At 43.4% G+C, this 13,940-nt stretch overlaps 1 protein-coding gene across 9 annotated transcripts in view; it reads right to left on the bottom strand.

The window, feature by feature from the left end:
- Smarca2 (SWI/SNF related BAF chromatin remodeling complex subunit ATPase 2) overlaps positions 1-13,940 on the bottom strand; it is a 170,740-nt gene that overhangs the window by 83,973 nt on the left and 72,827 nt on the right. For all 9 annotated transcript variants that reach the window (XR_004606220.2, XM_034496038.2, XM_034496191.2 and 6 more), the window contains exons 18-21: positions 12,305-12,547; positions 10,444-10,557; positions 2,590-2,697; positions 1,779-1,865 (exon numbers count right to left, since the gene is read on the bottom strand). Coding sequence is in view for 8 of the 9 variants with exons in the window: in XM_034496038.2 (XP_034351929.1) it covers positions 1,779-1,865; positions 2,590-2,697; positions 10,444-10,557; positions 12,305-12,547 (552 nt within the window). In the remaining variant the exon portion in view is untranslated. The remainder of the gene's footprint in view (positions 1-1,778; positions 1,866-2,589; positions 2,698-10,443; positions 10,558-12,304; positions 12,548-13,940) is intronic.

The following is a 13,940-nucleotide window of genomic DNA, read 5'->3' as shown; positions in this document are numbered from 1 at the left end:
GCAAGGACTGATATAGAGGCTGTGGACTGGTACTGCTCACTGGCTTGCTCCTCCTCTATCAAGCTGTTTTCTTACAGTATTCAGGACCACCAGCCCAGGAATGTCCCCATATACAATAGGCTGGACCCCCTCCTATCATCATTAATTAAGAAAATGTTCTACAAGCTTGCCTATAGCCAGATAGATATTCAAGAGTCATGTTTTCAGTTGGGCATCCCTCCTCTCAGATGATGACAGTTTGTGACAGACTGACATAAAACTAGCCAGCACAGTCTAAACATACTCATCTAGCAATCAGATGTTCCTCTGTCTACAGATACTCTCTCTGAATGTATGGATATTCTCCCTTCTAGCATACCCTCCCTTAGGTCAATACTTTCCTTATGCATATCCTTCCTAGGGATGAATGTTATCCCTGTATATAAGGATGCTAATCCTAGGGTTATGGATGTTATCCTTACAGCCATCAATATCTATCTCTGTCTACAGATGTTCTCCCTGTATCTATAGATGATCTCTTACATACAAAAATGCTACCCCTACGATCAAAGATGCTCTCCTAATGTATTTGGATGGTCTCTGTTTGTTCATAGATGTTCTGTGTCTATGGATGATCTCCCTATGTCTATGGATACTCCTCCTCTGCCCACAGATGCTCTCATTATGTCCATGGATGCTCTCCCTATGTCTTCAGATGATTCCCCTCTGCCCGCAGATGCTCTCTCTGTATTGAAAAATAATGCTCTCTCTCATATCCGCAGACACATCTGTGTGAGGAACTTCTTCCATACTTTACTTGGGAATATATATATATATATATATATATATATTCTTTCCTAAGGACTTGAGGGCCATAGTGGTGTCAGGCCTCACTCACTCAGCCTGCTAAGATTAGCCTCTAAGGTAGGAAGGGGTGACAAGAAAGTATTAACTGATCTGACATGCATGACTACCAAAATAAACTGGGGTGCGGTCGGAGTACTCAAAACTAAGAATAGTTTAACTCATTTTGTTCTGTAATTCAGCTTTAGTTTTCTGGAAGGTTCTGTCAATTGTTTAAATAGAGAGGAGTCCTGCACTGTTTTTCCTCTTTGTCATTTCTCCTGTCATTCTGTAGTAGGCGGTGGCCCGTGTGCTTCTATGGGGAAGACATTCCTATATCTCTGCTCAAGCCAACTGCCCTACTGGAGTGAACCTTGCCAATGTGGGAATCTTAATTTGCATGGAAGAATCAGGGGAGAAAAATGTCCTGTGGTCTAAAAGCAGGATTCTAGAGGCCTTAGCATCAGAACAAAGTGACAGTCTACGTCATCATAAGGGAAACCAGGCAAGAAAAAAAAAAATCAATCTCTGTCATAGGCTAAAGCCATCATCTCTGACAAGGACAATATTTCAAGAGCACCTTTCTCTTCCATTTCTACAAACACATCATTTAAGTATTTCTCCCAGCACCCTTTAGAGGAAGCTGGCTGCATCTGTCATTGTCTTCAGTTTCACAGCGCCCATGGTAACAAGGTAATTCACAGCATTTACCCAAATCCACCTAATGAGCCAATGCTCCCAACATCTCCTCACTGCTCTAAACTCTTAGTTATAAAATCCCAGATGCTTGGCAATCAGTGCCAGAGTGGATCCACACCCAGGAAACAGGTCTTTTAATTCTGTCTAAAACTCAGGGACCATGCCAGCTGGACATCGCCACACATGCTTTATACATATTTGGGGTTTTGCCTTCTTAACTAGCACACTAAGGATCGAAGTACAAGCCACAGACTCACCTCAATGTGCTGAAACATATACGGGTGGTTGCATATTTTTCGCAGCTGCATGATAGTGTTCATAAGTGTCTTGGCACCTCCTTTCCCCTGAGCAAAAAGGGCAATAAAGAACTAATTATTCGTGGATCAAGTATTTCCAATTTTTTAAAACTAGGTTTTAAAAAAATCAGGAAGGGTGTAGCTTCCTGGTGGAGTCTGTGCACAGCTTATGAAAGGCCTGGGCATGAGTCAAGTACTGAAGAAAGAAAAGGAAAGGAAAGCAAAGAAGGGGGGGGGTGCTAGATAGCTTATAGAAAGAACACAGAGTCCCACATCTTTTTAGCACCTTCACACTCTGAGGCCCAGAGTTCCAGTTGCTATTTAACCTTTTCTGAGTCAGATATAACATCGTCCTTGTGATTAACTTAGCCTACAAAAAAGTCATTCTTACAAAATTATGTCAAGACCATAGCTTTGTGTCACATATGCCTTTAGAATTCTAGCAGTCCATGTATGAAAGACGCTAGAGAGAGAAACTGGATGTTAAAACATCCCTAAAGCACCACACAACACTGGGCAGCTCATGTCAGCTGCAGAGCTATCATGAGCAGTGTTAAGGTTTTGATAACAGAAACAGTGGGGGGGGGGCACCCCACCCCCAGTGTAGTTAACAGAGTAAGTAAGGATGGTGCTGGCAGCTCCTGTAGCCGCCTCAAGGATACAGTGTTTTACAGGAGCAAGCCTCCATCCACAGGAAATGCTCAGGGCCACGGCCATGAGAAGAAGACAAGACACACTGCAGTGCCTGAGTCTCCTGGCTCTCTAAACATACCTTCTTATCCTTCTCAGACCCGTCCGTGAGGAGGATGCCCTTGGCTTGCATATGACGATACAGAATCTTCTGAAGAGCTGACATGTCACACTTGATCACATATTCAACCTGGGGACAGAGGGCAGGACACAGATAAGTATAGGAGAGGAAGCGGCTGACCGTGTAGGAGAAGGAGCTGTGGGGGCCAGTCCTGGAAGCACAGCTGGGGCATCTGTTTTCTCTTCCTGGATTCATGAGATGGGACAGGGCTGTAGAGCAGACCATAGTCCTCCAGGTCAAAAGCACCATGATAATGGTGAGCCCCTTAAAAGGCTGCATGTAGAAGCTGTAAGCTCATGATTTCCTATCATTTATTGATCTCATATTTGAGAGAGTGGCTTACCAACTGTGCTATACAAAAATGTTCATTATGGTGTATTTATAATATTTCTCCTGCTTCTCAGTTCTGTATACTTTCATAAGAACTGAACAGTATCAGGAAAATGCGACTGCCCTCGCTCCTACGACTTTCTTTGTAAAACATCTCTAAATGGCTGCATGTGGCTACCCTAACACTCATCCTAGAGTAAGAGTTATAACAAACCCAGGTTGACTAAGATTAACCTCGAATCTTGAGAAAGGATAGGATACACCACTGTGAAGACAAGAGATTAAAAAGAATTAACTCATAGCAGGATACAACTTCCACAACCTCATGTCTGTCTAAAGCAGGACAGGGCTCCCTCCTGTGTGTCCATTTGAGAAAAGACAAAGAACAACTTATAATACGTAATGGGGGTTCACACACCCACAACTTATCATGCACTTTCGAGCCTTTGGCCTCCTGGGAGCACAGAAAACAAGACTTATTTTATATTGCCGTTTTCCCCCTTAGTTCCAAGAATACAAATGTGCAAAATTCAAAGGAAATGCCAGACTGCCACCTGGATATCTAAGAATGTGATTAAAGGAAACCAGCCAATCGCCCAGTGTGCGATCAACTGCTTTAAAAAAAAAAAATGATGAGGTTTTCAGCTCCTAGGGCCAGAGGGAGGAGGTCATGGATGAAGAAGAGAAGTTGAATATTCATTTGGCTGCAACTTTTAGAAGGAGCTGGAGGCCTTGCTGTCTCTTCACACCAGGCAATTACAGGAAGGCTGGGTTTTTTTTTGTTTTTTTGTTTTTGTTTTTCCCATGAACATTACCTATATGGGATTGGTTAGTAACCTCCCAGGTCACAGAGGAAACACCAATCTTTAAATGTAACCAATCAGTACATGCTTAACACAGGTTTGTGCTTTGCCCATCTGACTGTGCCTCCTCTTTATTCTCCATATGTTGTGTGGCTTTCCTGAGGTAGACCTGACACAAATTATACATATTTGATACATATAGTATGATATTTTCCTCTACATGTTCACTGGCAAAGAATTACCGCTACCCTAGTTTTTCAAGAGCTCTCAACTCACAACTAAATTTGACTGTGGGAAGAAAAATGTTAAGGTTAAACTTTAGCCAGTTTAGTAACAATGGTATCAAGGGCCGATATTTAGGCTGTACATCAAATGCTTGGTGTGCCTTTTCTCATTTAATCCCTACAGGCTCTGTGTAATATGGTCACATTTAGTTTCTTTATTTCGTAGAAAAAATATCTGAGCATCCAGAAGGTTAAGCTCCTAGTTCAAAATACATTCACTCTTTCAGAGTCATCTAAGGATGACCAGGGAGACTGGCTTGCAGACTCAGCCTGATGCGCACTTTTACCTGGGGTCACCTCTCTGCTGGCTTGTTCACACTTTCCCAAGTACAGAAGACATGATTGCTACTTTTTAAAGGTGTGTCAGGAGATGGAAGATCCAGAGTCAAAGACAGAACCCGTACTTTCTGCCCATCAGTCAGCCATTACTAAAGGCTTGAGGTGAAGTTCAGGAAGAAAGAGGTGGCCTGAGGATACAGGCAGACAGGATGCTAAGCATCTGAAAAGAGGTGAGACCCTCTAGAGCAGTGGTTTTCACGGCTTCCTAACACTGTGACCCTTTAGCACAATTCCTGTGTGGTGACCCACAACCATAAAGTCGTTTCACTGCTACTTCATAACTGTAAGTTTGCTTGCTACTGTTAAGAATCATAATGCCAATATTGAATACTGAAAGATGAATTTAGCTCACCAGCTCAAGGATTTCAAACAGAGCCCTGGCTTGGTTGATTCTAAGCCCATGTTGGGGCAGATCATCAAGGTGGTAGAATCAAATGAAAGAGCATGCTGTTCCCTTATGGTGTCCAGGAAGCATGGAAAGGGGGAGGGGACCGAATCAGGTATAACCTGATATGTGATCCCCAAAGGGGTCTCCACACACAGGCTGGGAACCACTGCTCTCCAGGGTTACAGAGCTGCTCTGGAGCAATGACAAACAAGGGCCCCTCCCTTACTTCAATAAGGGCAAGAGGAACTGGTGTGATACAATGATCAAATCTGTTGCTACAGGTTCCATAAGTACATTTTACCTTCGTTCCTGGAGTATTCTCTAACAATGGCAGGTGATTTTTTTTGCTCCTGTACTTTTCTCCAAGCTTAGACTGTCCTTAATATTAGGGATCCTTTCTAAAGTCTATTGTACCCAAGATCTTCTCCTGGGACCAGTGAGATGGTACAGTGGGAAAAGATTCTTGCCTCCGAGCCTGATGACTTGAAGGCAATCCCTGAGAGCCACACAGTAGAAGGAGAGAACTTCCTGAAAGTTATCCTTTGACCTCCACATGCACCATGACATATGTGGACACAGTTCCAACAAAGCACATGCACATGAGTATGCATGCATGTGAACCAAGTAAAGAACTGTAATTTTTTAAATCCCCCTAAGAGCCCTAATAATAAAAAAAACAATTTTCTCCCTCATGCCCTTCAAAGAAAATGGCCCTGGACCTTGTCTGATGACAAAGATCTTCTTTCTAATATATGTCTATAGATTTTTCTTAAGCATTCTTATATATACATGGTAATGTTAACATCTCTAGATATGAGTTGAGGCCCATAGGCGAGCGGGACAATGTTAAAGAGAGATGCTTTACACTCTCATATAGTGGCGCCAGTATGGTGATGCCTACTATGTTTTTGATCAGTTCCAACCTGAGTACTCCATGTGTAGCTAATATAGACGCCCATGAGGCACACAGATGAAACAGCATGGCTTCCCTTTCATTGCCCTCTGCTCACACTGTCCCGCATTCCCACTTCTGCTCTTTGGCAGATTCTCTTCAATCCTCTAGGGTCTAAGGATATTAGCCTAGTTAAAAATCAGATCAAGATTGGGGATACAGATCAGTTAGAGCAGATGCCTAGCACGTGCGAGGCCCTGATTTCAATTTCCGACGCTTTGGACCAAGACATCAGATCACAGGAAATCTACTTTTGCAGACACAAGGAAAGCTGGTTACAACATGCAGAATCCGAATAACCAGGCGAGTGAGAATGACTGGACACTGAGACGCTCCAGTGGGAGGATCCGACCCAAGCCTCCGCTATGACACCCCCCCCCCCCCCCCCGCAGGCACAGGGTAACCTTATAACAGACACACATACTTCCTGGTATCAGGGTCACCTTGCATGTCGCAGATCTATAGAGCTTAATCTTTTTATTTTAAGAGAAACATAAACATGCAAAGCTGCCCCAGCATCGCTCTGCACACGCTGAGCACCTTCTGCATACCCTGCTGCTATACCCATGCATGAACACCGGAGACCCCTTTCTTAAAGCATCTAGAAGGCTGAACAACTCATTTTGTTGGTTGGGTGAGGTTGCCTCCCACCGCCACACCAGTACTCAGTGTGAACAGTTCTCATGTCAAAGGTCAAGTCTGTCCACCACTCACGGTATACCTTCCATTCTGGGATAGGATATTTTACCTGCTCTGAGTGTGAGGAAATACACAGAAGAACCAACAAAGAGCTACACACAGAGAAAGGGGACACAGTAAAGAATCCTAATAGCTGTGCCATTTTCTACCTGATTGACACTGAACTCACCCTTCCCAAATGCAATGGCACCCTAGTTAGGTAAGATTGTAAGAGTTGCTCCAAACACAGAGGTGGTACACAAAGTGAAACTGGTAGCTTCTCTAAAGAGATGTACCCTGCTAAGAGATAGTCTTCACAGCCACTGGGACTGTGTTTATTCAATTTCTAAGGAAAAATGAGGCACTGACTTCATGTATCTGATACCCATCCCTAAGACTTCTGTGTTAGCAAATGGCTTAACCAATCCCCACAAGTAGGTGAATACATCGGTTACACTGTTTAAGAATTTCTGCCTGCCATTCGGTAGAAACCTGAGCCTTCTTCAAAGTTCCTGCCTGTGGATTGCTTCTTCATTCAAAATTTTTATTCCAAAAGGATAGATCACTGAAACAGTGAACCTGGGCCAGTGTGTGGCAGTCCCGTGTGGTGAACGGAGATCTTTCAGCAAACAATTCCACTTACAAAGGTCCCATGATGAGCGAGAGGAATGACGGAATGGTTAATTCCACTAAGCATCCTCAGCTGTATGTAATGAATGCACAACTTTTCCATCTAAACAAAGCTCCTTCCTGTGTTCCACAGAAATTATGTATATATATATATATATATATAAATCAGGATTGGCATTAGGTGGTCCAAGCTCTTGTTAAGTGCAGACACCGCAAGGACACACAGTCAACCGCTGTATGGGTTCTTGAGACTACAAATTCATAACTTCAATGGGAGCTCAATCAAAAAATTAAATTTTCATTTAGTTTAAGTTGCCTTATATACCCTTTTCTATGAACTAGCACGCTTTCCTGAATGTAATGAATGGGCTTTGGGCAATACATAGGGGGCACACTGTACCCCCTGCTCATCAGGTATTTCATTGGCCTACTATGAGAGCTGGCTTTTCTCTGCAGCAGAGGTGCCTTTAGTATAGGCCAAGAGTACACAAAGATACTCAACAATATTCAATATCAAGCTAACGGGATTAAAGATGCGACTTCCCACCTACTAAAATAACGGAAACATGGAAACAAACAGCCATGACAATAAACACACGCCTGGCAACTCGGAGTGCTGATGAGCATGGGGAAGAACGGGGATGCTCTTGCCAGTAGGACTACACAGCGTTTTAGAGAGGTGCAGAGAACATGGAGGGCACATGATTTTATAAAAACCCTTACAAACCATTCATGAACCAAACAACCCAGGGAGCGTACTTCCGACTGCCCACTCAAGTGAAGCAAAAACCACATCACACAAAAGCTTGGCTCCAGATGCCCAAGGCAGCTCTACTCAGACTGTCAGTGGCTGGAGAGACGGCTCAGCAGTTAGGACCATTTACAGCTTTCATAGAAGATACAGGTTAATTCCCAGGACCCACATTGAGCAGCTTACACACATAGAACTCCAGCTCCAGAAAATCTAGAACAGTCTTCTCACATAGGTGTACACACACACACACACACACACACACACACACCTTAAACAAACAAACAAACAACCCAATGTCCTTCAATAAAACTGAACCCTATGTGGGTAAGCAGAACAACCTGGATGGCTTTCAGACACATTACACAGACTGAAAAGAACCCAGATGCAAACAGCAACCAAATTTCAGTCAACTGGCATTCCTTAAGGATAGCTCAGAGGCCACATGAGGCTTAGCAAGGGGTGTAAAGGCAGAGGACATGTGAGCATTGCACTCCGGGTACAAGGTACAGGCCTAGCTGTGCAGAAGAGAACAGTTCAGGTGAGGGAACAGTTGTGTGGTTTGGTTCTGAACCCAGTGAAGTAGACTTTTAGGCCCACGGAACTGTAAACTAAGAAAGCATGGCTCTATACAGCAATCTTACTAGATATAAGCTGAAATTAAGATTAAAATGTACTTTCCTGATTCTTCTTCATGAAAACATTTGAAAATAAAATCAGATAGATTTACTTTTTTTTTTTTTTTTTTTTTTTGCTGTCAACAGCTATGAATCTTAATGATTTCTTTTTACCCAGGCCATGTCAGACATACACAGTCTGTACTTATAAACTTGTAAGCAAGAGCTAGTAGGAAAAGACTCTTCGCCCCCAAGGATGACAGTTAAATTTCCATCTTTGCCCAGGTTAAAAGAAAATACGAACAAGGTAATGATAATAGGGAATCGATATTGATCAGCATAGATATTGATCAACACAAGTCAACAAAAGCCACACATATGCCCTAGCTGGTTTGTAGGTAGGGAAGTAAGAAGGCCACAGAAAACACAGTAAAGACAAGAGAATGGTGAAAAAGAGCTTCAAGTGGACTGGAGAGTAGAGCTTCAGCCAACAACAGAAACATCAGAATAAATGCACGAGGAGAAAACAAAACAAAACAAAAAGCATACCAAAACAAACAAGGCACAACCAGGACAGCAGAAATTAAACCAGGTGTGTAGCCACTCGTCTAGCACTCAGACCTCACAGCAGTCCTGTGAGGCAGATGTGACATATTTTCCAGGTCACCGGTGAGACCACTAAGGCTACCCTGGGCTAAATGCCTTGCTGACACTCACATTATAAGCTACACAGGCTGTAGGGGTCCTGTGCCTACCGATGGGCAGAGTCAACAGTTTCCACTCTGCCAAGTTGCCTCCAGGACAAGGTCGGGTGGTTACCTTTAAATATACAGATACCTAGAAAGGCATCGGCGGATGATGGGTACCACACAGAGAGAAGGCATCTGAGGATGATGGGTACCACACAGAGAGCATCCCTATTACCCATAGAGGTCAAGGCCACGGGAGGCAGAAGTGAATAACAGCATCTGATCCCCAAGTTGCAGTCACTAAACAAAGTAAAATATGTACTTACCCTTTTACTAGGGTAAGCACTGTAAATGATTTTTATTTTTATTTTTTTTGTGACTATTCATGAATAAGGGATTGAGATATAAAATTCTCTCATAGCAAAGTGATCATGTCTGTCTAACCACCTGCCAGCTCCCACTGTACAACAGACAGAACACGCCAATCCCAGTAGTTGTTATCAAAAAAACCCTTCCCAATCATAAAACAATACCCCAGCTCAGATCCAACTCATCATATACAAATACAAATATATCATAAAAAGCCAAAAAAAAAAAAAAACAGAAACAAAACTAAAACAAAATAGTATCTAATTCTAAGCAAGCCACCTTTTAGAGAATAGAACTTCATATGTAGATGGTTCCAGGAGAAAACACAGTATACAGTAACCAAAATTCAAGTTCAATACTAACATGGACCCAAAGGAACTCTAGGGAACTAAAAGCTATTCCCAAAGAGAAAACTATTTGCCTAGAAGCTCCCAGATAAGTCTACAGGAACTCAGTTACACCAGACAACACAGTTACATTCAGTTACACACACATCCTAGCCTGTGGTTTACAGCAACTCTCTTTCTATCACAAACACTAACACTGAATGAACCTCCCAGAAACCTGGTAGATGCTACTGTTCTCTTCAACGATGACAGGAGTGGCAAATGCCAATTCTTATTTGCCTTAGTGCAGGACTGCCAGTCTGTGTACTGAACGCTATAGGACATAAACTCAGTAACTTAAAACACACACACACACACACACACACACACACAGTTAAAATGCAATGAGACTCCACGAGTTTGATTAATTAAACCTGCCCCAGAGTTATAGAAACCAGACTGAAAATGTGATGCCCCCCACACACACACACCCCAGCTCTATCAAACACAGATGGTTTGAGAATATTGTCAAGACACCAGCTATGATTTCACTTGCAACTGAACTCCAGACCTGCTACTTCAGACAGGCAACCTCACAGACAAGTACCGAAAACCTGTACACAGAAGGGAAAGTCCCACAACTCTTCTCTGTGACTCACCTTTTCTGGAAGCTGAGACTCAACCTCTTTCTTCAGCCTCCTCAGTAAAAAGGGTCTCAACACCTTGTGTAGACGCCTGATGATCAAAATTGTTTCTTCTTCGTTCAGGTCCACCTGTAAAACAAACTTATGTGAATTCCTGAAGGAAGTCTCACAGAGTAAAACTTGGCTACACTCATTATGAGTTTCACTGCACGTGGAAATAACACATGTTCTCAAGCCAGATTGAGGCCAGCCATCTAACACCTCAAAATTCTCTTCCCACCTTCCTGCTCCATGGGTAGAAAATGACCTCCAAATATGTGTCTTTGCCTTAGCGCCTAGATCTGTGGGAAACGGCCCTGGAAGCAAGTATCATGTTAATAGTAGAAACAGCCCCAGACTTCACAGAATATGGATGGCAATAAAGACTGACTTAAAACAGATGGACACACAATGGAAAAAAGGGGCAATGGTTCGTGTGCTCCTATGTCAGTTCAAGCCCTTGATTTTTCTTGTGCCCAGTGCAGAAAACAGACAGAAGGATGCATGCTTGAATATGGAAACGGAGAGAACAAGAGTGGGTCCTCTTTACACTCTTCCATGACAGCCCTGTCTGTGGTGGTCTGAATGAAAATGGTCCCGGCAGGCTCAAAGGGAATGGCAAAATTAGGCATGGCCTTGTTGGAGTAGGCATGGCCTTGCTTGAGGAAGTGTGTCACAGTGGGGTGGGCTTTGAGGTTCCAGGTGCTCAAGCTGGACCCAGCATCTCTTTCCTTTCCTGATGCAGGCAGATTTGGATGTAGAACTCTCAGCTCCATCTCCGGCATCTGTGTGCATGTTGCCAGGCCTCCCACCATGATGATAAAGGACTAAACCTGTGAAACTGTAAGCCAGCCCAATGGAATGTTTTTCTTCATGAGTTACTGTGGTCATAGTGTCTCACTGCAGCCATAAAGCCCTAACTAAGATAGCTCCATTCCTTTTCTTTACCCGAATCCTGTTCATGGTTTATGAAAACACCCTGTTTTTATTTTATTTACCTTCCTTTGTTAGCCTCTAGGGGGCAGAGTGAATCACTTTCTCCAGATGGGCATGTCTGTTAATGATCGGAAAATGTACCTATCAGGTACCTCAAGATTAAAGGGCTAAGAGTTCAAACGTAAGTTCTCTAAAGTATTTTAGTGGCTTTTTCATTCCTAGAGCCAAGGAGCTGGTAATCACAATGGGATGTGCCTGTTTGGGATTTTTTTTTCCCTCCTTGTAATAGCCCAAGCTTGCCTTTCATGAGCTCAAACAAAAGATGAAGGGATGATGATGAAAATGATGATGATGATGATGATGATACAGCATGTGAAAGTAGCTACTCCAGGATTTAAGGAGTATTTATGTACAGATAAAATGGAGCCTTACACTAAAACATGAAAAAAAAAAGTGTGGAAAAGTAATGTTTCCATTCAAATTCTACATGGAAGTATGTAAAAGAAAACTCCTGAGTTTAAAACAAGGTTTAAACTTGGGTTCCTATTGGATTAATGGTCTGGTTAAAGTGATTCAGCTAACATCTCCAGGCTCACCCTCCGTGTGGCACGCTGTGGATGAACACTTTACCAGTCAAGAAAAAGCTGGCAAAAGGCAGAGGCTGGGATGCCCCAGGTGAATCTAGATTCAGAAGGTAAAACATAATCCCAAAGGAGACCCCATCCCATCCACTGAGCAAACAACATTGTAAACCACCGTGTGTGTGTGTGTGTGTGTGGGGGGGTGTTCTGTGGACCTGAGCTTTCACTTCCTCATCACACAGTGGCAAATTCTCTCCCCCCTCCCCCACCCCCCCCCACCCCCCACCCCCCACCCTCCACGCCCCACGTTTGGCCAGTACCCTTTCGCCGGTCATGGCGAATGGCGCATTAAACCACTGCTCGAACGTGCTGCAACTCTTGAAGATTGTAGGAAGGAGGAAGTTGAGAAGGGCCCAGAGTTCAGGGAGCTTATTCTGCAGCGGGGTCCCTGTCAGAAGGATCCTTCTGGGAGCCACATAGTGTGTGTTCAGGACCTGGGTCAGCTTGCAGTGATGATTCTTCATCCGGTGGCCTTCGTCCACGATCATGTATTTCCACCGAATCTGCAGGACAAAAGAACGGCATGGTGCGGCCGATAAAACAGACATACAGTTGCTTCCAAATGGCTGCGGTCACGTGTGGAGAAAAACAAAAGAATCCAATTTGGCACAAGACGCAGAATGATACTCTTCAAGCGAAAGGAATCCCAACTAATGGAGTGTTGCCCATGCCTGGCAGACTGTTAAAGCAACCATGTTTCTCCCCGGACAAGTGATTCCAATCCACCTTCTACAAACAATATCTGTGGTTTCCAATGGTATTACATGACATGAAAGGATCATTTGACCCCCAAAGGGGTCTCAACCCACAGGCCTACACAAAAGGAACGTTGGTTTAAGAAAAAAAAAAGTCTGCTGTTCCAATGTCTGTGGCTCTGGGGCAAAAGTCAGAGGAAGCAGACAAGCAAGTGTGGCCTAATTCTCACCTCCTCATTAGAAGGACCAGTGAAGCCAGGGAAAGAAGGAAACTCATCAGCCAAGCTGGGCTATCCAAATAAAAGAAACTACCAGCATTCCCCGCACCCCTTTCTCTACCAGCGTCAACGATGTAAGAATGACCAAAGTCCTGCAGTCAACTTGCCAACAGCAGTGGAAAGAAGCCCACAGATTAAAAAAAAAAAAAAAATGCATCTAAATAGATGTTCTAAATCTACTTTCTTCCTCAGTTGAGTTTGGGAAGCAGCAAGGAACCAGAGACCTTTGATTCTGCCACCAAGTAAGTACTAATTAGGTCTTCTGCTTGGAAAAATTACTACTCCTTCCTGGAGTGCTGTTTCTCCAGTAACAAATAAAAGCACGGCATCTTGTTACCGGGTGTCTCTGATGAGTTTTGAAATACATATGCACAAGACACAGATGATTTTTTTTTTTTTAGGGATCTCAAAGGTACACACACATTCCCACAGTAATATTGGAGACACGTCATTTCTGACACTGCCAAATTCATCTCAAGGCACAAGGAAGTGGAAGGCGGCATGGCTGTCACTGCCGTCTCAATTATTAAACCTCCCCTGGGCATGCGTTTCCTTTATGTTATTTCCTCTGATACCACGAAGGGAACCCACAGCTCCCAGAGCAAAGGTTTAATGCAGAGATGGAACAAACCCCGGCAATAGAGATTTTGCTCAATTCTGACCGTAACTTACTTTTAGATGAGACTGATTTCCAAACACCATGGGGTAAAAGAAATTACCACAGGGGGTGAAAAATTAACTTTTCATTATTTTTTTTCCAGGAAAGATGGTACTTCCATCTTCCTGCATGAATACATTAGGAGACAACGTGCTATAAGTGGGAAGAAAGCCTTCTCATTTGTGGCTAAAGGACAACTTTGGACACTCAAATGAGGAGCCAGGTAGGCTCACAGAGACAACTCTTTTCTCAGCTCCAGATAAAT

The sequence above is a fragment of the Arvicanthis niloticus genome, chromosome 1 (genome assembly GCF_011762505.2).
Source record: "Arvicanthis niloticus isolate mArvNil1 chromosome 1, mArvNil1.pat.X, whole genome shotgun sequence".
Lineage (NCBI taxonomy): Eukaryota > Metazoa > Chordata > Mammalia > Rodentia > Muridae > Arvicanthis > Arvicanthis niloticus.
Note: the sequence above shows the minus strand (reverse complement) of the source record. Positions and strands in the feature narration are given on the sequence as shown.